At 36.1% G+C, this 23,137-nt stretch overlaps 1 protein-coding gene across 5 annotated transcripts in view; it reads right to left on the reverse strand.

Annotated features, from left to right (window-relative positions):
- The window catches only part of THAP5 (THAP domain containing 5), a 136,601-nt gene that overhangs the window by 110,930 nt on the left and 2,534 nt on the right, over positions 1-23,137 (reverse strand). For 4 of the 5 annotated variants that reach the window (XR_006212039.1, XR_006212041.1, XR_006212042.1 and 1 more), the window contains exons 2-3: positions 21,477-21,669; positions 12,685-12,794 (exon numbers count right to left, since the gene is read on the reverse strand). Coding sequence is in view for 2 of the 5 variants with exons in the window: in XM_042970079.1 (XP_042826013.1) it covers positions 12,685-12,794; positions 21,477-21,669 (303 nt within the window). In the remaining 3 variants the exon portion in view is untranslated. Of the gene's footprint in view, positions 1-12,684; positions 12,795-18,205; positions 20,988-21,476; positions 21,670-23,137 lie in introns of those variants that run through there. The other variant, XM_007078579.3, reaches the window with a different exon arrangement.

Consider the following 23,137-nt stretch of genomic DNA (forward strand, 5'->3'; position numbering starts at 1 on the left):
GGGGGAGATAAAATCAAGAGGAAGTTTCTTAATGGGATTTCCATATGCTAAAGAAGATTCAAGTATTACTGGATTACTATTGTCAAGCTAAGGCTGTTTTTTCCTCTAGCAAAGCACTATCATTTAGACAGTGGGGAGTTCCTGGAGATTAGGCTATTGATAAGATTGCCTTTTTCTTGTAATTTACTAAAACATTTGTAAACTGATGGAGACTCATACCTTGCATGACTGCGATCTCTATCAGTTAACCAGTTAACCATTTGTTTTCTTTCCTTTGTTCTTTGGTAGCCAGGAGTGCCTGAGGAATGTCACACATATCCCACCTGGGGGAAGGTGATTTGGGGGGTGGGGGGTCAGCTTGCCTTATGTGGCCTCATCAGCTTCCAAGTCTACAGCAGACTGTAAGTATTAAGTTTTGGGGGAGTTAAAAATTATACATGCATTTTTGACCAGGCAAGGGGTTAATGCACCAACCCCTGTATTGTTCAAGGGTCAAATATGTGTGAAGTTAAAAAAAAAAAAAAAAAAAAAGTAAAAGTTATAGAAGTCGAGAGTAAAATGGTGGTTGGTGGGGAAATGGAGAGATGTGGGTCAAAAGGTACAAATTTGTAGTTATATAGGATAAGTTTAGAGATCTAATGTAAAGGCATGACTATATTTGATTTTGTTTTGAACACTGGAAATATGTTAAAAGAGTAGATTTCAAGTGCATTCCTCACAAATGTGGTAACTATGTGAGGAGATATGTTAACTGGCTTAACTGTAGTAATCTTGCACTATGTATATGTGTATCAAATCAACATGTTATACACTTCAAATATACTTAATTTTTATTTAAAAAATCTTTTATCCTGGGAGCACCTGGGTGCCTCAATCGGTTGGGTGTTCAACTTCGGCTCAGATCATGATCTCATGGTTTGTGAGTTTGAGCCCTACGTCAGGCTTTGTGCTGATAGCTTGGAACCTGGAGCCTGCTTCAGATTCTGTCTCTCTCTGTCTCCCTCTGTCCCTCCTCCACTTGTGCTGTCTCTCTCTCTCTCTCTCTCTCTCAAAAATGAATAAACATTAAAACAAATAAAAAAAAATTTTAGCGTCTTCCTCTCTGCCCCTCCCCCCTCAAAAATAAATAAACTTTAAAAAAAAAGGGGCTGCCTGGGTGGCTCAGTCAATTAAGTATCCAACTTGGGACTCAGGTCATGATCTCGCAGTTCCTGAGGTCAAGCCCAGCGACTGGCTCTGTGCTGACAGCTCAGAACCTGGAGCCTACTTTGGATTCTGTGTCTCCCGGTCTCTCTCCTCTCCCCTGCTCACACCCTGTCTCTCTCTTTCTCAAAAATAAATAAACAAACATTAAAAAAAATTTTTTAATATTTTAATGATAGTATTTGCTTTCACCTTTTGTCATATTGAAACCACTGTCAATATAAAAAAGGTAAATATTTTCTTTAACACTAGATGGCAGCCCAAAGTAACCAATTGTATCTGCTTTTCAAAGCTTGTTTACTTGAGTTTTAAGCTTAATTTACTTACCAAAAAAAAAAAAAAAAAAAAAAAAAAAAAAAAAAAAAGGAGGTTGGGGAGAAGAGAAAATTAAGTAAGAAAAATAAACTTTTAGCATTTTCAGAACCCTACACAAAAGATTGTTTTTCTTAAAAAAACTATTTCATAAAAACTGTGTTTTTTTTGTAGCAGGTTGGTTGAGAAGATACTGTTAAAATATATCTCTAGCTATAAGAGCAAAAATAATTCTGAAAGAAAGTATTTTTTTTAGTTCATATTTAGAGGTTTTAGTACTTTATTTTAATAATGGTTTGTTGCAACTAATTTTTTGATCCCAAATTAAGTTAATTCTTAGAAATAATGTATAGAGCACAAACAAAACACCATTGTTTTTGTAGAGGATTGGGATTTTGGTAACCTGTTTTTGTTTCATTTTGTTTTGAATGCTTGCCAATTAGCAAAACATTTGAATGCTTTTAAGACAGGGTTTCTGGGCTCCTGGGTAGCTCAGTCTTTTAACCATCTAAGCTGACAGCTCAGAACCTGGAGGCTATTTCAGATTCTGTGTCTCTGGCTCTCTCTGCCCCTCCCCTGCTCGCACTGTGTCTCTCAAAAATAATAAAATAAAATACTAAAAAAAATTAAAAAAAAAAAAACAAAACAAAACAGGGTTTCAGGAAACTCCCCTACATTTGAAATCCTGAAAAGGCTAGAGTTTATGAGAAGCAAGCCAGTACCTTACTTAAGTCTTTCTCTCCAATGACACAGCCTTTGACTAGCTCTCAGAACCTTTATTTTTCTAACTTGTAGATAGTGTGATGAGATATTTCTCTAACCACTATGATATGATTTATCACTGCTGAAACCTGTATCAGAAAAAAAACAATCCAGGGAAGAGAAAGCAAGTTAAGATTTATCCTCTCTGTCACAAGAATAAATATATGGTGTCCGTTGGATGCCAAGTAGAGAAGTATTCCTGAGGAATATGTATTGTGATTTCTGATGTGAAAAAGTTGGTTGTTGTTTTAATAATCTCAAGCTTTAAGAAAAATTACAAATAAAATATAAGTAACTTCTTTTTCCTGAACAATTTCAGGACAAGTTACTGACCTGTTGCCATATCACTTCCTAATGTTTTAGTGAGAATTTCTCATCAACAAGGTCTGTTTCTCCTATAAATGATTATACAAGCTTAAAAATCAGTAAGTTATTGATTCATGACTACTATCTAATCCAAAGACCCCACTGCTTCTGTCTCCTTCACTCTGGAATAGTTCTTTGGTCATTCCTTATTTTACACGACCTTAATACAAACACGTGTTTTGTAGTTTGTCTCTTAGTTTGGGTTTGCCTCATGATTAGATTCAGATTATGTATCTTTGGTAGAAATATCACAGAAATGCTGCTGCTTTCTTTCTTTTTTTTTCTTAAAGTTTATTTATTTTGAGAGAGAGAGTGCATGTACCAGGGAGGGCAGAGAGAGAGGGAGAGAGAGGGAGAGACGGAGAGAGAGACGGAGAGAGAATCCCAAGCTGACAGTGAGGAGCCCGACACCAGGTTTGGTCTCACAAACCCGAACCTGTGAGATCATGACCTGAGCTGAAACCAAGAGTTGGACACTTAGCTTAACCGATTAACTCACCCAGGTACTGAAAGGGCGGACCTACGCTGCCGACTCCATCTTGTTCTGTGTCCTCCACCTTGAGTGACTATGTCCCCGACGTGCCCCTTTCCGGGAAAATCGCAGAGGGGCGCCTGGGTGGCTCAGTCGGTTAAGCAGCCGACTTTGGCTCAGGTCATGATCTCGCGGTCCATGAGTTCGAGCCCCGCGTCGGGCTCTGTGCTGACAGCTCAGAGCCTGGAGCCTGTTTCAGATTCTGTGTCTCCCTCTCTCTGACCCTCCCCTGTTCATGCTCTGTCTCTCCCTGTCTCAAAAATAAATAAACGTTAAAAAAAAAAATTATTAAAAAAAAAAAAAAATCGCAGAAACCTCAGACCACGCCTCCTCCCCTTGAGTAACCTCCCGCTCACCCGTTCAAACTTCCCGATCAAAACACGCCTGGCGACCTGCGTAAGAGGACTCCGACCCTTCCCCAGCCAATCGGCCGAGGCCATGACCCTTCTCCAGCCAATCGGCTGAGGCCACAGCCATTACCAACTGCCCCTAGACCCCAACAAAACCTTTGTGCTTTAGAAACTCGCTCTCTCTCCCCGGCATCTCACCGCTGCGTCGTCGTCGGTGCAGGTAGGGGATTGAACTCAAGCTAGCTCGAATAAAGGCTCTTTGCTTTTGCATCGGACTCAGCTCCCTGGTGGTCTTTGGGGATCACAAATTCTGGGCATAACAGTACCACATTGTTTCTTATTATATCTCATTACCATGAGGTGGTCTACAATTTTGACTTGTCCCATTGATGTGGGAAACAAAGGCAAATGAAAAATTAAATTACCTTACTGCCTACAACCCACTGACAAGTCCTTGAAACAGGCAGAGCAACCTTCCTTTGGGACCTCAGCTGCCTTGATGCTGACACTTTGCTAAGGACAAAACGCAATCTTAGCACAACCCTCAGGATCCTGTGAGTCTTTGGCATATGAAAGTCCTTTTGAAAACTTCCCCTTATCTTTACTTCCCCCAACTGTATAATCAGGTATATAATCAGTCACCCCTCACAACCCTAGTGTAGCACTTTCTGCCCAAGGGTCCTGTCCCCATGCTTTAATAAAACCACCTTTTTGTAACAAAGATGTCTCAAGAATTCTCTCTTGGCTGTCAGCTCTGAACCCCAACACTTCAAACCACATCACCATTACTGATGACAGTCACTTTGGTCACTTAATTAAGGTAGTGTTTGCCAGATTTCTCTACTGTGAAGTTCCTTTTTTTTTTCTTTGTAATTAAGTATTTTGTGGGAGCTATTTTGAATCTATGTGTAATCATATTCCTCATCAAACAATGGCCAACTATCATGGAAAGATGCTCAATATCACTAGCATTCAGAGAAAAGCAAATAACATTTTTATCAGAAGATTTTTTAAAGTTTAATAATATTTCTTCATTGTGAGGGTAAAAGTCACTGTTGTTGGAAGGGCATATTAATATTGCTTTTTGGGAGAGCAATTTGGAAATATTTATAGAAGTTTTAAAGGTACCTATCTCTTGGTATAGTAATTCTACTTCTATAAATATGTCCTCAAGAAATCCACAATGCACAAAGATAGAGGATGTATAGTGCAAGAGTATACTGCAGCATTATTTATATTAGCAAAAAGCCAGAAAGGAACTAAATGTCTTCAAGTGGGGTGATTAACTAATAAGCCATGGCATATTCATGTTTTGGAATTGTGTGAATTAACTGAAAACAGAAGTCTATGTTTTGACTTGGAAGAAAACCTCCATATTATTAAGGGTAAAAAAGCAAGTTGTATCCCTTCTTCATATCTCAGGTTGTATGCACACAACCAATCTTTAAGCAGATCCTGTCAAAATATATCCCAAATCCAAGTACTTCTTATCACCATTATCACTCTGTGCCATCATGGCCCAGCAAGAAACAGGTCGCTCATTAAAGCACAGTAATTTGGGGAGGGTGTATGAAAGGCACTATTTAAACGTATAAATTGAGTTAGAAAACTCAACAAGAGATAGTATGAAATCTCAGGGTTAGCAACCTTGCAGAGCCCTCATTAGCATAGGTTAAAGGGGTGAATGTTAGACGTTATAGAACCTAGAAAGCAAAGGCATTTGAAGAGGGTTGCCTAGGAGGAGCTATGGATAGAGGCACACATCAATTCCTGTGACCCTGCAGGAAGTGAATCAGGACAATAAATAACCCTCCTCACTCTCTTCTTGCTCTCCAATTTCTGCCAGTGTCCCTCACTGGCTGAATCAAACCAGCCTCCTAGGGCACAAAACACCATGGTGAAGGATGGAAAGTGAATCTGGAGAAGCAAACAGAAAACATCTAGAACACACCTTGATCCAAGGCACCATCTTCTTTTGCCATAGTCTCCTGCAGGTTCTTGATTGCTCTCAGGGTTTTTTCATTTGCCACTATGTTGTCATTTATGTAGCAGTTAAAGAATCTTTTATTTCTCTGCTCAAAACTTTTTGATGGCTTCTTATCACACAGTAAAATCCAAAGCTACTGGGCATTTCTCCAGCATCATGGTGATCATTCCCTAGGTCACTTCAACCTCACAGGTCTTGCTATTCCTTGAATTTACCAATCAAGTTCCAGCCTCAGGATTTTACACCTGCTGTTCCTGCCTGAAACACTCTTTCCCCAGATATTCCCAGAGTTTTCCCCTTTATTTCATTTACATTTCGTCTAAAGTGTCACCTCAGGGCACCTGGCTGACTCAGTCGGTAGAGCATGTGACTCTTGATCTCTGGGGTTGTATGTTTGAGCTTCACATTGGGCACAGAGCTTACTTCCATACAAAACCAAACCAAACCAAACCAAACCAAACCAAACCAAACCAAACCAAACCAAACCAAACACACAAATATCTAAAAAAAGAAGTGTCCCCTCTCCAGAAAGACCTTCACTGATCATCTCATCAAAAATGTACTCCTTTTACACTCTATTCCATACCTTGCTTTATTTTTCTTCACACTATTTCTTACTCTCTGGCATTATATAATTCATTTATTTGCAATTTTAAGTTAATTTTCTCTCTTTAGATTGAATGTCAGCCTCAAGATAACAGGAATTTTTTTTTTTCTGGTTTGTTTATTGTTGCAAACTCAGAATATAGAACAGTTTTTAGCAATGCATGCTCATTAAATGTTGATAAAGGAACAAATGAATTAATGAATCCTCCAGGGTGCATGAGGGAGCAATAGCTTCCACAATGCACAGGAACAATCCATAATGTACCTTTTTATATATACATAAATAACCAGAAGTAACAGCTTTTATTATGGCTTTTATTGAATTACAATGTAATCATAAGCCATGAAACAATTTGGTCTGCTCAGTAAGTAAAGTATATCTATATTTTACTAGCCTTAAGTGATAAGATAGCTTTTCTACTCATTTGCCAACAACAGTTGTCAAATACAAGCCATTTGACTATTGATATGGGCCTTTGTGTATCCTGAGAAATGGATGCATTCTATGGTGACTATTATGAACTAATGAAGCCATTGGGCTTTGGGATAGATATGATTTAGTGTTTACAAGCCATTTTCTTTAAAAAGGTCTGTCCTGGATTTAATTACTTTTGTTATGGCAATGGAAAAACACTTTAACAATTGCCTAATGAGCTAAAAACAAGGCTGGAAATTTCAGTCATTCAGCTGTTTCCTTTCAGTGGGCATGTGAGCCAGTTCACCTTCTCTTATTTTCTTCAGATCTGAACAATTGTGATAGTAGCACTTTAAAGCTACATAAAAAGAGCTATATAGAAACGTGGCATTCATTGAAGGCTTATAATGATTTTTAATATGCCTCAAGGAAAGGACTCTTTAATGATAACTATTTCTTCACATGTATTTTTGTTTGTTTAATGAGAATGATTCCTGGTTGAGCCAAGAAGGAATCAATGACTTTAGATATTGACTGTGTTTTCTGTTGCTATACAATTATTCTTCATTAAAGAATAAAAAGAAGGATTAAAAACTCAGGACAGACACACTGAATTACTTTATATACACTTTCCAATTAAATTCTCACCAAGCCAAATTAGGTAGGAGGCTTTTACTAAAAGTAATTTATGATCCAGGATGTTGTTTAAAAAGCACTAGATATTTGGTTAAATTTAGCAGTCATTGCTTTTTATATGTTAACCTTTGTTATATTGTTTATGATCTTATTGGCTAAAAGGGGCTGCAAAGCACAGACTAATCTTAAGTTGCATGAGACACCATGGATATCCAACATAAAGCTTTTTAACACTCCAGGAAGAGATAATTCTCTCAGAAAGCAAATCCTCTATTACAGATCCATTCATTCACAGAGATTTGTTTCAAAGCATCCTGAAATATGAGCTAGTCCAGTATGTTTAGAGCCAAAATCTAAAAGCTCAAGCCTTACATTACAACTCGAATATACCCTTACACATGAAGATGTTTTTATTTTCTCTCCAAGATGACAACCAATAATCAGAAAGTCTTGTTCATTATAATATCTTAAACATAAAAACAAGTTTAAAAATATATTTATTTAGAGAGAGCAAGCAAGCATGTGTACATGTGCATGCAGAAGGGCAGAGAGAGAGGAACAGAGAGAATTCCAAGCAGGTTCTATACTGTCCGTGTAGAGCCCCATGTGAGGCTCGATCTCATGAACTGGGAGATGATGAACTGAGCCGAAACCAAAAGGATGCTTAACTGACTGAGCCACCCAGGTGCCCTTCAAGTCTTTTTATTTTTTTCTTTTTTAAGTTTATTTATTTTGAGAGAGAGAGAGAGAAGGAGAGACAGAGAGAGAGTGAGTGAGAGTGAGCATGGTGGGGTGGGGAGGCAGAGAGAGAGGAGATAGAGACAATCCCAAGCACTGTCAGCATGGAGCCTGATGTGGGCTCAAACCAACTAACTTCAAGATCATGACGTGAGCCGAAATCAAGAGTCTGAAACTCAAGTGGCTGAGTCACCTAGCTGCCCCTAAAAACAAGTCTTTACCGGCTGAAGACCAGAAATAGTCAATAATATTAAATTGAAATAACTGTGTTGGCAAGAACTGTTATAAATTTTAGAAACTGTATTGTCATCTTAGCTCTGTGGAGGAGAACAAAGTTGTCTAGGATATACCACTTAGCATGTCAGATTTGATGGTATTTTTCTAGGTTCTCTTTCAACTAATCAGGAGTCTCACATAAGTCTTTATAAAGCTGAATGTTAGGGATGTTTTCCATCATTTACATAATAGTCATTGTTCTGGTTATCCTCTGTGTAACAGTCCTAAGCCTTAGTGGTTTAGAACAATAAGCATTTTATTACATTTCAAAATTTCATGGGTCAGGTATTCGGGCATAGTTTGGTTTCTTCTGTTCCATATGGCATTGACTGAAGTTACTTGGTGGCATTTAGCTGGCAGATGGGCCAGTCTGGAGGGTTCAAGGTGGATTCACTTACATGTCTGGTGCCTTGGTGGGTATGGCCACAACTCTAAGCTCAGACTATTAACTGAAGTACCTTCATATAGCTTCTAGAATGTGGTGAGATCAGGATACTCTGACTTCCTATGTTGTAACCGGTTTCCCCAAGACAAAGTGTTGTAAGAGGCCCAAGCAGAAGCTGCAAGGCTTTTTATGCCCTAGCTGTGCAAGTCCCAGAACATTGCATCTGTCACATTTTATTCATTAAGCAAGTCACTAAGGCCATCGCAGATTCAAAGGAAGGTAAGGAATAGGTTCTATCTGCTATTTCTTGATGGGAGTATGATGTGCTTATATGGAGAGGGAAAAAATTGATGATAGCCATCTACCATCATGATAGTACTAGAATCATGATGACTATAGACCAATGCCAAGCAGTCCATCACCAAATGATTACTTTCCAAAAGAAAAGTTATCTTTAAAATACTGCAACTTACAGCAACTGTTATCTTTAGTTTTTCAATTCTAGGTCTGAAATATTTCCAAGTATTTTTGATAGCTATACTGAATTGTTCTAGTCAAGTTATCCACGACTTACTTGGCATGAATTTTCCTTCATATTATTTTTCATCCCAGCTATAGTTTTGACTGCTTGTCAAATAAAATTTTGTGAGATATTTCAGGTAAACATATATACAGAAAAACACAGTGCACTGCAAATCAGAGGTTAATAACAAATCATACCATCTTGAGCCAGCAAGTTATGTAAGTCACCACTGGGGCTCGTTTTCCCACATGTAAAGGGGGTTAAAGATGTTACTTAATGCAGGGATCAATCAATAACAGGAATAAAAAAAGGGTTAGATATCATTACAAATCCTACAGACATCAAAAAGATAATAAAAGGGTGTTATGAACAAAACATTTGACAACTTAGATGAAATGGACAAAACCTTTGAAAAACAGATCTTTCCAAAACAAACACATGACCAAAAGAAAATATGAATAGCCTCATTTCTATTTTAAAAATTGAGGGGTGCCTGGGTGGCTCAGTTGGTTAAGCCCCTGACCTCGGCTCAGGTCATGATCTCACGGTTCGTGAATTCAAGCCCTGCATTGGACTCTATGCTGACAACTCAGAACCTGAAGCCTGCTTTGGATTGTGTCTCCCTCTCTCTCTGCCCCTCCCTCACTCATGCTCTGTGTCTCTCTCTCTCTCAAAAATAAACAAATATTAAAAAAAAATGAATTTGTTCTCAGAAACCTCTTTAAAAACAAACAAACGAAACAAAACAAAACCTTTAGGTCCAGGGAATTTTGCAACCAAATATTAAAGGGAGAAAATAAGGTAATCCATAATTGAAACTTTCAGGTTTTCTTTTTAAGTTTATTTATTCATTTTGACAGAGAGAGAGAGAGAGAGAGAGAGAGAGAGAGAGAGAGAGCAGGGTAGGGGCAGACAGAGGGACAGAGAGAATCCCAAGCAGACTCCACTCTGCTGGCGCAGAGCCCGATGCAGGGCTTAAACCCACAAACCACATGAGATCATATGACCTGAGCCGAAACCACGTGTTGGATGCTCTGACTGAGCCATACAGGTGCTCCAAAACTTTCAATCTTCTAAATAAAAAAGGTCATTAACATTAAAATAAGATAAAAAACCCCAAAAGACAAAAAACCAAAGGAGTTGTAAGAATGAGTGTGAAACAAACTTTCTGGGCGTAAAGATTTTCTTCTACTTAAGATTTTCTCTCTCCCTCTACCACCTTCACTGCTCACCCTCCCCTCCCCACTTTCTCATGCATGCTCCTGCACTCTCTGTCTCTAAAAATAAACAAACAAACAAATAAACAAATAAATAAAACCAACACAGGAAATGCAGTAAAACAAGTTTAGGAGGAAGAGATAGTCAAACGTGCTAGATACGTGTCTCAGGAAAGATAATTCCAAATTATATTTGGTTTCATTTTGCCTTATTCAAAGAAATGTAACTTGCCATAGTTTATGTGGGATTTGATGCTATATTTAAAAAAAATAGACACACTTCTAAGAATGACAAAACAGTTGAATTACTCCAGAAAATGAACTGATACAAGATTTAAGCTAAGTAAATGAAGCAAAGTATTATTCAGGTTAAAATGAGCTTTCAGAAAATCCATATTCTTTTATAGTGTAATGAAAGTGATTTTTCATGTCTAAATAGGTAAGTGTAGTTCCCAGAACAATCATAAACAGTAAATATGTGTCACTTTAAGAGAGTCGGTAGAAAACATTCCATGGCAACAAGACCAAATGGCAGGTTCTCTATAAAGCTCAAACAAAGTACACTTAATATGCTCTCAGTTCAGCTGTGAAAATCAAGACGGACTAAAATAAACACTTCTAGAAATAATATATATTTGAAGTTATAGAATAAATGTAGGTGAAGTTTAAACTTCATAAAATAAAATCTAAATCAAGAGATAAATTACTTAAGATGAAGATAATTGATAAAGAATTAAAGGCTTGACTTAAAAAATTTCAACTTAGATTTTAGGTAAATCCAACATAAGGAAGATTTAGTAATCACCAGTAAGGTATCTTTAGCACTACTAGATTTTAGATTTTTGAGTCTTATTTATTTTTAAATCATTTTACATATTGCAATTGAAAACTGAAATCTTGGAGTAAATATTTTGTGACTTTCTAGATGAGGCCTCAAATTGAAAAGAGTGATATCCCTATTCTTAACTATCTTAAACTTCTATTTGCTGTTAACAGGTAAATTTGAGATACACGTTAGGGCAAAAGAGCCAGCACTGAATTAGAATAGGCTTTGAAACTGAGCAATTTAAAATTCTTATTAAGTTAGTGTTCTATAGCATTTAAAAGTAATTAGACATAAGCATAATGCTATATACTTTATCCACCATCTGTCATTCAAATATAGCCACAAGAGACAGCATATTATTGTGTTTTCCCAAAACTAATTGAGGGCCTACTAGGTGCTAAAGGGGGTCAGATTATGTCACCCCAAAACATATCACTTTGCTTTCAGTTGAGGACAACTGAGAAGAAGCAGACACACACACACACACACACACACACACACACACACACACACACACACACAAAACCTTCTGGCTCTCTCCTATATTAGGAAGAACAGGATAATTCGTAATTACCAGAGACAACTCTAGACTTACCAGCATCAGAGTAAGCTACATAAAAAAACTTACTAAAACAACCCTATCTTCCCTAAGTTTCCTCCATATATTTACCTTGCCATAACTTGCCATCCCTACCGACCTAAACCCCTTTACCTTTGTCTTACACTGCTCTTTGTTTTTTTGTTTTACCCGAGAGAGAGACAGAGAGAGAGAGAGGGAGAGAATGAGTGGGGGAGAGTGGTAGAGGGAGAGAATCCTAAGCAGGCTCTGCAACAATGCAAGGCTCAATTCCACGACCCTGGGATCATGATCTGAGCCAAAATCAAAGGTCGGACGCTCAACCAACCGAGTCACCCAGGTGCCCCTCACTTCTCTTTGTTAAGATGCTATATAAGCCCCAAGTTCTGACCACCCGTTTTAGTTACCCATTGCGGAGTTATCCCACATGTATGTGCCATGCACGTGTTCATGTGCTAATAAACTGTTTTTCTCTTGTCAGTTTGTTTCACAGGCCCACACAATCTAAGAAGGCAGAGAAATTTTTTCCTCCCCTATAGTGCCAAAGATGAGTAAGTGTTAATCTCCACTTCTTAGTAACTTGCAATGTAATCAGAGAGACCTGATATGTAAGGTGGTAATTACAACAAAGAATTATCTAGTTATAATGATATAGAGTTTGTAAAGACAGAGGAGTGAAAAACTAAGCGGTGTGTGTGTGTATGTGTGTCCACATGGAAAAGGTGACATTGCCAACTGGTTCTTCAGTGATACATAGGCCCCACCACCCATGAAGTTCTTGTTTCAGTTCTGCCCAGATTAACAAAAGAAAGACAGAAAGGGGACATTTGTGGGAATACTTAATCTAAGTTTGGAAGCAATTTCTCCTGTGCCAAACATAACTTGTTAAAACCAAATGCTCCACTCCCTGTTCTTAGTAATGGTGTCTCTTCATCCTCAGTATTTTGCTATTGCTAAAGAAGGAGCAGCTTACCTCACTGTGCCTTGGACTGGCTTTGCTGTCTTTCTCAGCAAAAGGCTTTGTTTACAGTATTTGTCTTCAGGAATGCATTTCTGTGATGATACCCAGTAATGTGCTTCTGCCTGACAAAGGAGATTAGATTATAATTCTGAGGCAAGACGGATTGCTCAGTCTTCTGAGTCTCAGCTCTATGCCCCTCCTATATTCTACCACATATTTTCCCTTCATATTTTCTCATTTCCCAAGTTAATAAAACTAAACTTGCATGTGGACTGTAAGTTAATATGCCAAAAGATGTTTCAGACCTCGAAAGCACCAAATTTTAACATAGCAAACCAAATCTCTCTTTAACATAGTACTTAGCGTTCCAGGGAGGAATAGATGAATGCTTTCTTATTTAATGATTGTCTGAGGATTATCTGGAAAATCTGAATGAGGCTCTTTGCTCTCCCACCTCATTCCTCCCAAACTCCTTCTCATATTTTAATACCCCATCATTGAACTGATTGACTTCTTTTTTCATCCATGGTTCAGCTATGTTCTAGTCTCATGTCAGTAAATTCATTTTCCCTAGACTAAGCATATTGGCAAGTTCAATAAAATTAACCTCATTTCACATTTTTGATATTCTAGTCTGTTGTGCATATTAAAAACACTATGCATTTTTATTAATGTAAAACCTGAACCATGCACTGAGAAAAACAAAGATTAGGCTCACTCTGAAATTGGCTCCTGTTACATTGCTTCTTATTTTGAATTATATTTCAATAACCAAGAAACAAGTGTACTTAAATAGTATTTTCCAAAAATCAAAATAGTACTTATATAATCTCTGAATTTGTTTTTCTGACAGTCTATATACTAATTTGAACATTAAAATCTATTTTTCAGAAAATATGAAATAACACTGGTTGGAAACTCTTAAAAATTGTGTAGAATTTACCCAGCCCACTTTTGGATATGGGCCGATTTTCCTTTTAATCCCAGTTCTATTCCACAGAGCTAAATTGGTGGGGGTTTTGTGTATTCAAATCTAGAATACACATTTTCTTATGTTTTTGTTGCAGAGTGCTTAGGAAATAAAGTATGTAAAGAGCTTTATGATCTATGGCACAATGTAGAATGTAAGGTATTATTGCATTGTCTAAATTTTTTGGAGTCATTTATCCCTTTTCTAATATAATAGAAATTATTATGGCTTCTCTTTCCAGAAAAATGTCTATATACATAAGATGTCGCATTAAATTTTAGGGGATACAGTGACCCTCCTGGAGACTTCCTAAAGTCCAGACTTCCAAGTTACAAAACTCTAGTCTGGAAGAAATGGTACTTCACATTTACTAGGTACTATTTATAGCATGTCAATGAAAGATTTAAAGTAGCATTCCATATGTCAAAGCTATGTTCTCAAGCTTTTGTGAGATTTACAGAACATTTGTGTGGATTATAAGCTGCAGGCCACTGGATGCTATAATGTCTCCAAATATAAAAAAAAATTAAAAATAAAGTAGCATTATTTACATTATAATTCAAGTTAGTAATTTAACAGAGCCTGCTTGAATAATGGGGCAATAATGCATCATGGAGCTGCAAATTGGTTAACTTATCTAGTGACTGTCTCAATGTGGAGACAGAATTAGACCCAACAAAATAATTCCTGAAATATGGTTTAGTAGGTGACAAGTTACTTACTTGACAAGTATTTATGGAGCTCCTACTCTGTATGAGAAATTGTGCTACACAATGAAGCTTTTATTAAAAGCATGTAAAAAGCTTATACTTTGAAGGTATGAAAATTTATATTGGGGATATGAGAACAAGTAAAGAAGCAATAATGACGCTGGAAGATAGATATTATGATAGGGAAAAGTAAAGGTAGCTAATAGACTAAAAAGGGCATCTGGAAAGGCAAATGAAGGCTTTGTAGATAAAATAATGAATAGGTCAGTCCTAAAGGATGAATAGAAATAAACCCATTACTCTTAAACATGTGCTTAAAAAGTCAGCATCCTATAAGCCTTGAAACAAAAAACTGCAGTCCTTCTCCATTTCTTACTCCTTAGTCAACAATTTCCAATGACATATGTGGATTCTTTATGTATTTACCTATTTAACTCAAAATAATATGCTTAATTTGCTATTTTTAAAGTTTTTGCATTTAGGCATTATCTTTTGATATCCCGCTACAGTTGATGAGGATTTTGCTTCAATTACATCATCCCACTCCTTGCTCCTGGCCCCAGCACAATTATATATGCACGCCTCTGGATGCGCATGGCACACACCCCCCCTGCCCCATACTATCTTCCTAATATATCAGTGTTTATATTGTATTTACATTATTTTAACGATGTACTATTTTTTAACTATGTATTTTTTAACTACATTATTTTAACTATGTATCTTAGTATGTACTAAGAAATAACAGCTTGACCATTCTACATATTTTGTGTATTCCGATTTGTTTGCATAGTTTTCTCTGTATTTACTATTAATTCAACTCTAAATTCTACCCCAGTCAGTTATTCCATCAATTTTTATCTTCTTGAAGAACTCCCTGAGCCTTCTGCCCTACTCTAATTTGGACTGGTGGTCAGGCTATTAAATTGGGACCTCCCTTAACTACCAACTTGGGATTCTCTCTGCTTCTTTCTCAGTTTGAATTTCCTTTTTCCTATTTCTAATGTCAGGATCAATTGAATGATAAAATATCATCACAGGTATAATTTTATAAGACAGGCCATTCTCTTAATTTTCTTTTACAGCCTTGTTTCCCTAGGATGCATTTTCCAATAGCTGCCTTAGAAAAGAGAGGATGCTATATTTTGAGACTTTGGATACAGGATTTGATCTTGGAAACCTTTTTCTCATAATTTTCAAATCATTGATCTCTTGTCTTGCTTCCAGTGTAGCCATTCAGAAGTTTGAAGCTGTCCTATTCTTGACCCTTTGTGGATTTTTTCTTGATGAAATAAGATCCTCTTTTTGTGTCTAAAGTTTTGATTTTTAAAAATGATGTGCCTCGGTGTGTCCCTAATATCACACTTTAAATTACTAGGGTTCTTTTTAATACTCCTTTTTAAAGATGTATTGTTGGGGGGCCCGGGTGGCTCACTCAGTTGAGTGTCCGACTTCAGCTCAGGTCATGATCTCACAGCTCCTGAGTTGGAGCCCCGTGTCGGGCTCTGTGCTGACAGCTCAGAGCCTGGAGCCTGTTTCAGATTCATCTCCCTGTCTCTCTTTCCCAACCCACTCGCATTCTGTCTCAGAAATAAACATTAAAAAATTTTTTTAAATAAATAAAAATGTATTGTTTTTGTTTTCAGGTATACAATATACATCTCTTTTTAGTAAGAGTATTAAGTATATTTTGGCTCTTTCCCCTAACTCTTCTTCTACTTAACAGTATTTTCTCTAAATTACTGTTTTGTACTTATTTTAGTTGCTATCTCTAATACAATTGACTGTCAACTGTCAGCAGGACACTGATGAGAAACTCTTCACTCGGGGATGAGCCATGTCCATAAGCTTTACTGTAGAGCAAGGATTCTCAACTTTTGCTGTATAGGAGAATCACCTGGGAAAAATTTTAAACCACAGATACTCAGGTTTTATACCTAACTGAATCAGATTGAGTAATGAAACATTTTAAAACCTCTCGAGTGATTTTGATGCAGTTAAGGGTTAAGAATCACTACTGAAGAGTGACTTAGCTGGACCCAGCTGGAACTCCCAATGTGAAATCTTGTTTCATCATCATGAGTTTGTCAAATTCCCAAGAGAAAATTAAAGGGTGTAAGTTTGGTTGCCACAGTTCTGGGAACTGAATATATGATAGAGGCTAGGTTGGAGTTCACTATTCAGCTTTCACTTAATGATACAAATTTTCACTATAAACTTTCACTTAATACCTCTTTTTCAGTATGGTATAGGGATACCCATGATCTTTTCTGAAGAATTTGTTTTGTCCTCTCCAGAGAATAAACTTGCAAACCTTTGAATTTAGGAAAGGGACACCTGCCAAGCTGTGTGAGGACTACTGCTTAATATCAATTCTATTCTTTTAAAAAAACATGTCTTCACACCTCTTCCTCCAATTCCAGAGATACCTGTTGACTCCAATTACTGTCTTTCAGGACTCTGTGATACAAACTGAGTTGCTTTTTGGCTTCTTCACATTTTCTAGAGCCTCTCCATGTGGCTTTGGCTTTTCCAGTATGGTATCAGGGTAATCACATATTTTAGAGGGCATCTAGCATTCGAAGAGATACTGTTCCAAAGAAGTAAAAGCTGCCAACCCAATTAAGGGCTAAGTTTGGAACTGGCTGCATCGCTTTCACTGTATTCTATTGGTCAAAGCATTCACATAGCCCACCAGATTAAGAAAGCTAGAGAAATAAATTTCACCTCTTGATAAGGGAGTGGTAAGGTCACAGTGTAGGAAAGAATATAGAATGAGATATATTCTATAGCCATACTTGGACTTACTTCCTTTTTAATTATATAGGATAGAAAACAGAAAATATTTGAGTGGGGATAGTCTACCACACACACACACACACACACACACACACACACACAATTCAGAGATGGCATAGCAGATAATTGGTAAACTATTGTCCACTGGAGACATGGAATGTTTCAACGATTATGTAAAGACCTATAACTTTCCCTAAACATTCTAAGGTATCAAGGACCCATTCTGTTAAGAAGGTTCTTGATTTTAAGTGACAAGAATCAAGTAGGCAAATTCAAAATGTTCATCCAAACATTTATTGAGTGAATATTACATTGTCAACGAAATAAGTGATTAATGAAAATTCTGCTTTATAAAGCTTGCAATCTGGTCAAAAAACAGCCATAAATATGAAGTAAAAAAGTATACAGCAAACGCTGTTATGGTGTTATAAAATGAAGCCCCGTAGGAGCAGAGAGAAAACAATTTTGACTGGAAAAAAGGAGATGGAATTCAATCAAATTGCAATTTTGACTGGTTAAATTTCAGGAAGAAAGTCACCTCTATATTTGGAAAATGCTAAATAAGTAGTGCAGCTAGAACACATGATGAAGCCAATCACATAGGACCACATATAGTAACAAGTTTGGTTTTATTCTATAGGTATTCAAGAGTAATTTCAGATTTCTGAGTTGGGAAAGTTAAGTAGTGGGTGGATGCTATAGTTAGATCTATAGTTGAAGTAAAAAGCTGACAGAATCCACAATGATATGGAAGGGATTAAAAATATGGCAAGATTAACTAAGAGATTGCTATAATCATGCAAGTAAGAAATAAAATTCATCAGAATCCCCAAATATATTTATTTATTTATTTATTTATTTTAATTTTTAGATTTTCTTTTTTTTTTTAACTTTTATTTTTTTTAATTTATTTTTGAGACAGAGAGAGACAGAGTATGAACGGGGGAGGGTAAGAGAGAGAGGGAGACACAGAATCCAAAGCAGACTCCAGGCTCTGAGCTGTCAGCACAGAGCCCGACGCGAGGCTCGAACTCACGAACCGTGAGATCATGACCTGAGCTGAAGTCGGATGCTTAACTGACCGAGCCACCCAGGCGCCCCCCCCAAATATATTTAGAAGTTAACAGGTTGGAAACATCCCGAATTGAATATAGGCAGGCCAAGAAAATATCTTAAATATTTATAATTTATTAAATTTAAAGAAATACAATGAGTTTAAATTATTCCTGAGTAAACAACTTCAAACAAATGGAAAATAACTACAATATACACAGTTAAAAACAGAGTTGAAACATTCCTTCATAATGACTTATCAAGGTTATTTTCATCTATACTATTTTTATTACAGTACTGTAAAAATGAAATATAAGAATACTTAAAGGTAACCATATTAATTCTACCAATTAGCTGCACACAATTTATGAAAAAATTTAAAGTTTTTTTTTTTCCTCCCATGAGCACATAAGGACATGTCTAAATCAACTTTTTGTATTTAGCAGACACATATTTATATAATACCAATTAACTTTATCAGCTTAAAAAAACTAAAATGTGGTCAAAAACAATCACTGTGAATTTACAAAACAATTAGTATACTATTTGCTGTGCAGTCAACTAATATTTATTGAGCACCTCCTATCTTCCAGGACCAAAAACATGCTACCTCAAGAATTCTCAAAATCTTTCTTGAAGATAAGTAATAGTATTTTTTACTTAAAAAAAAAAAAAAAAGATGAAAAAAATATGAATCACACTGATCAGAACTTGCTCAATACCACCATCAGTAACATTTTAATTATGTGAAGTGACAATTTTACAAGATCTTTTTTGTTTTCACATTTCTGTTGTTCCCATTAAGTCTTTGCTTTCACATTTTAAAAAATTCATATGGATATAAGCAGTATTTTTATTTATATCACCATTTCTCTCCTACTTGCCTAAGAACATCACCAAATATCTATAATTTCTTATGTTTTTTAATAAAATATATGTAAGTGGGCATGTAGAATATGAAGTACTACTCTATCATTCTGGAATTTAAAAATGACAAAAGCACACATTTTTAAAAGTTACACATTAAACAGATAAAAAGGTATGATTTCTAAAATAAATATATAGATTTTTAAAAATTAACTTCATTAAAACTTTTGGTTTGCAAATTATAACCTTAAATACAGAATGTTAAGATTAAGTGACTCTGTATTATGATGGTCAGCTACATATATGGTACTGAAATACATGTTCTTTGAAGTTTAAGGTACCTCTTCTATGAACTGGCTAAAGGATGGCTATTTTAGTTCAAGTGGATAAAATTATAAAGAGTACCTTCCTTTGTTACTACAGATTACTATATAGTCAAAACGTCACACACCACAGAATTTTGAGGATAATCCAATAGTTAATAACATCAAATGCTAGCCAATATCTATTATTACGTATTTATTACCTTATAGAAAATTTGTTCTATTAGAAGTACGTGAATAGAAAGGAAAAGAACTATAAACAGACTAGATTTAGGAAGTGCCCTTATTTTACAGATTACAGACTGATATTCAATAGTAACTTGCCCAAGTCATAAGCTAATGGTAGAACCAGGACTGATACCGGAGTCGATTTCTCTTCTGGATCCCTTTCACCATATCCATGCTCTTCCATTTTATGAATCATATTACCATATTATTTATTCACTCTATCTTAACTTTAATTTAGAAGATTACCAAATAGTGAAACTTTTTCTCTACAGCCCAACAACTCTCTAGTTTTTCCTAAAAATGAACATTATGAGAACAGGATACGTTCATAATATTAGAACACTTAGCTTCATTAAGATGAGAACTTTATACAGGAAAAAAGTTCACTTTACATATAATTTGGTTTGGCTGCAAAAAGCTTATATGAAAGTCACAGCTTTAAAACCTCTTAACACTCTATATCATAGTAACTTCATATGTTGTGAAGTGGTTTTCTATTATCTTGACATTTTCTTCAGATAGCCAGTTTTCTTGTTTTAGCTGCCTTATAAGAGCTTCCAAAGACTTCAATCTTCCAAGAGTCTGTTGTTCTTGTAGTTCAAGAAGAGTTATTTTTGAATGTAGTTTAGAGACTTTCTGCCAGAGATGTTCCTTATTTATATCTTGTCTGCAGTAAGAATGTTCAATTTGTAAAACTTCTGTCTCATAGTCTACATCCTTATATAAGGAGTCTTCAACGTCTAGATCTTCCATTTCCACAGTTTCTTTTTGAGCAGGTACAAAAGAATCAATCGTAGGTTTGGAATTTTCTGTGGGTACAAAAATGGCAATAACAGATTCTTTATTTGTATTTAATTCTTCAACTGTTTGAGTAATTGTACTGAGTAAGAATGGACTTTCCTGTGCTGACTTTATTTCCACAGAATTATTTGTAAAGTTTGCATTAGCAAGATGATTCGTAGTGATTTCGAGTACTTCTTGGGTTTCCAAAGATGGTTGAATATCTTCTGAATTTGAAGTTGTCAAAGTAATAGTTGTAGAATTGAGATTCTCAAAAGATGTGTGAAAACCACCTATGTTTTGGGTAACTGATGTTTCCAAGGTAGATGCTGGTTTTCCAATATCTTGTTTAATCAGATTAAGAGTTAATATGTTATTTTGTATACCTTCTGTTTTTGCAGCTGGTGGCTTCACCAAGGTAGAAGAATTAAGTAATTCTGTGTGTTCAGGGAGAATATCTGTATTAACTGTATTTTTCTTTAGCTCATTTGATGCAAATGATTCTTGTGACTTGGCTTTTAGGCATACTTCTTTCTCATCATCTAATTTTTTCTTCTGAGATATTTTTTTGGAAGGGTCTTTTTCCTAGAAAATAATATTTTCAAATTCTAAAGATGTCCTCACTAACCTTATTCTCTTATTAGTCAGTGCTGAATATTTAATTATAAATTGGCCAAGCAAATTTATGCAGTTAAAAAAAGTTCTAAGCATATAACAACTCAAATTACTTCAAAGTGTTTTTTATAAAGTATTAAGCACATTCAATATATGATGGAAATATTTCAGATCACTCAAAGACCAGTAACAAAATCTTAGATCACTATCTTATGTCAATAACTTAATGATTTATGCACATGTTATCTTTGGTTCTTAAGGTATGCTTCACAATGGTTTAATTTTTTTTTTTTAATTATCATACTTTTAGTAAAAGCATAAATTAGTTCTTCCTTTTTCTCAAGCATCTGTTTCCCCAGCAGTTATCTTTCCCTCTCCCTCCCTTAACCTCATTACCTGCGACCCTGCAACCTACCACCCTGCATTATCCCCCTCTCCCCTATGCTCTGCCTCCAATACCTGATTATCTTCAGGCAAAGAAAATATTGTTGGAATTGCAGTTTGTTTCAAATATCGAATACCCCATCTGATGTCAAGAGAGTCAGGAGTAAAATGGTCACTACACAGGAACTGGTATTTACTGGGAACCCATGAATCACGTTTCATATTCTTTAACCATTTTTCAAGTCTTTCTTTGTCATGTAGAGGAAACCTGAAATTAAAAAAGGAAAACTTTGCTATATTTTTACAATTTTGCCAAGTTCCAGGACTGCATACATAGGGTAACCTATGCACTGAGTGCTGCAAAAGCAAGGCAACAGTCCCTACCATGTAAGAGCATCTTTGTGATAATTACTACATGCCCTCTCGAGGAAAGATGAGTAAGCTCTAAGACATGTAGCCAAAGCTTTTGAGAAGACTGGCTGGTAAAACAGAACTCAGAGTCTCTTCAAGTAAAATATGTGTGTTCCAACAAAGGATAAAATCTACTCATATTTTCTGTGGATTATATTTTTATTTTGTTGTATATTTTGCCTAGAACTGGGAAAGAGCTTGGCATAAACTACAAAGTCCTATTCAAATGTATTCTATACTGATACTATATACTAATAAGTCAAATGGTGTCTTTTCTATATTTCAAGGGAGTATTAAACTTTAGGCCCTTATTAATATTAACATTTTTTTAAAAGAAAGTTAGTTCAAGTAAGTGATTTAGTTGACAATGAATACTATATTTTATAAAAGTACTAATATTCCATGCCCTTTACCAGAATCAGCCTCAAGTCTATCCATACATAATTTAGTCTACTATTTCTAAACTTATATGACCAATAAACTAAGAACCCTAAAATTCAAGTTATGAAAGAAAACTGACACAAGAACTAAAAATGTTGTAAAGAACAGGCTCATATTTTATTTATTTATTTTTTTTTTAATTTTTTTTTTTTTTAACATTTATTTATTTTTGAGACAGAGAGAGACAGAGCATGAACAGGGGAGGGGCAGAGAGAGAGGGGGACACAGAATCCGAAGCAGGCTCCAGGCTCTGAGCTGTCAGCACAGAGCCCGATGCGGGGCTCGAACTCAGGGACCACAAGATCATGACCTGAGCCGAAGTCGGCCGCTTAACCGACCGAGTCACCCAGGCGCCCCTGAACAGACTCATATTTTATAACATGAAATTGAAATCAAAGAGAAAAGACAGAGAAAAGTAAGACAGTTCTTTTTTGTGCTGTTCCTGGGCTGAAAATAACCTCTGTTTAGAGTTGGTGCTAACATAATGAAATGTGTGTTATAGGCAAAAGTAGGCTAATGACAGAATCTGAGAGAAAACTTTTCCTACCAATCTAAATAGGTTTCGGTTAAACTCCATTAAACAAAAGTTAACAGTAATTCATATTTCAATGATTTTATGAGAAGTCTCAATTCTTATTTTTAAAAAATAGTAACGACATAAGGTTTCTTATATAGAAAGCAACAATTATACATTCCCTCTCAATCCCAACCATTTAGGTTATGCTTTGTAATAGCATGCCTCCCCCCGCACCCCTGCAAATATTGATAACTTTAGAAGATGCTAAGGAGGGGTGCCTGGTGGCTCAGTCGGTTGAGCATCCGACTTCAGCTCAGGTTACGATCTCGCAGTTGACGAGTTCGAGCCTGGCGTCGGGCTCTGTGCT

The sequence above is a fragment of the Panthera tigris genome, chromosome A2 (genome assembly GCF_018350195.1).
Source record: "Panthera tigris isolate Pti1 chromosome A2, P.tigris_Pti1_mat1.1, whole genome shotgun sequence".
Lineage (NCBI taxonomy): Eukaryota > Metazoa > Chordata > Mammalia > Carnivora > Felidae > Panthera > Panthera tigris.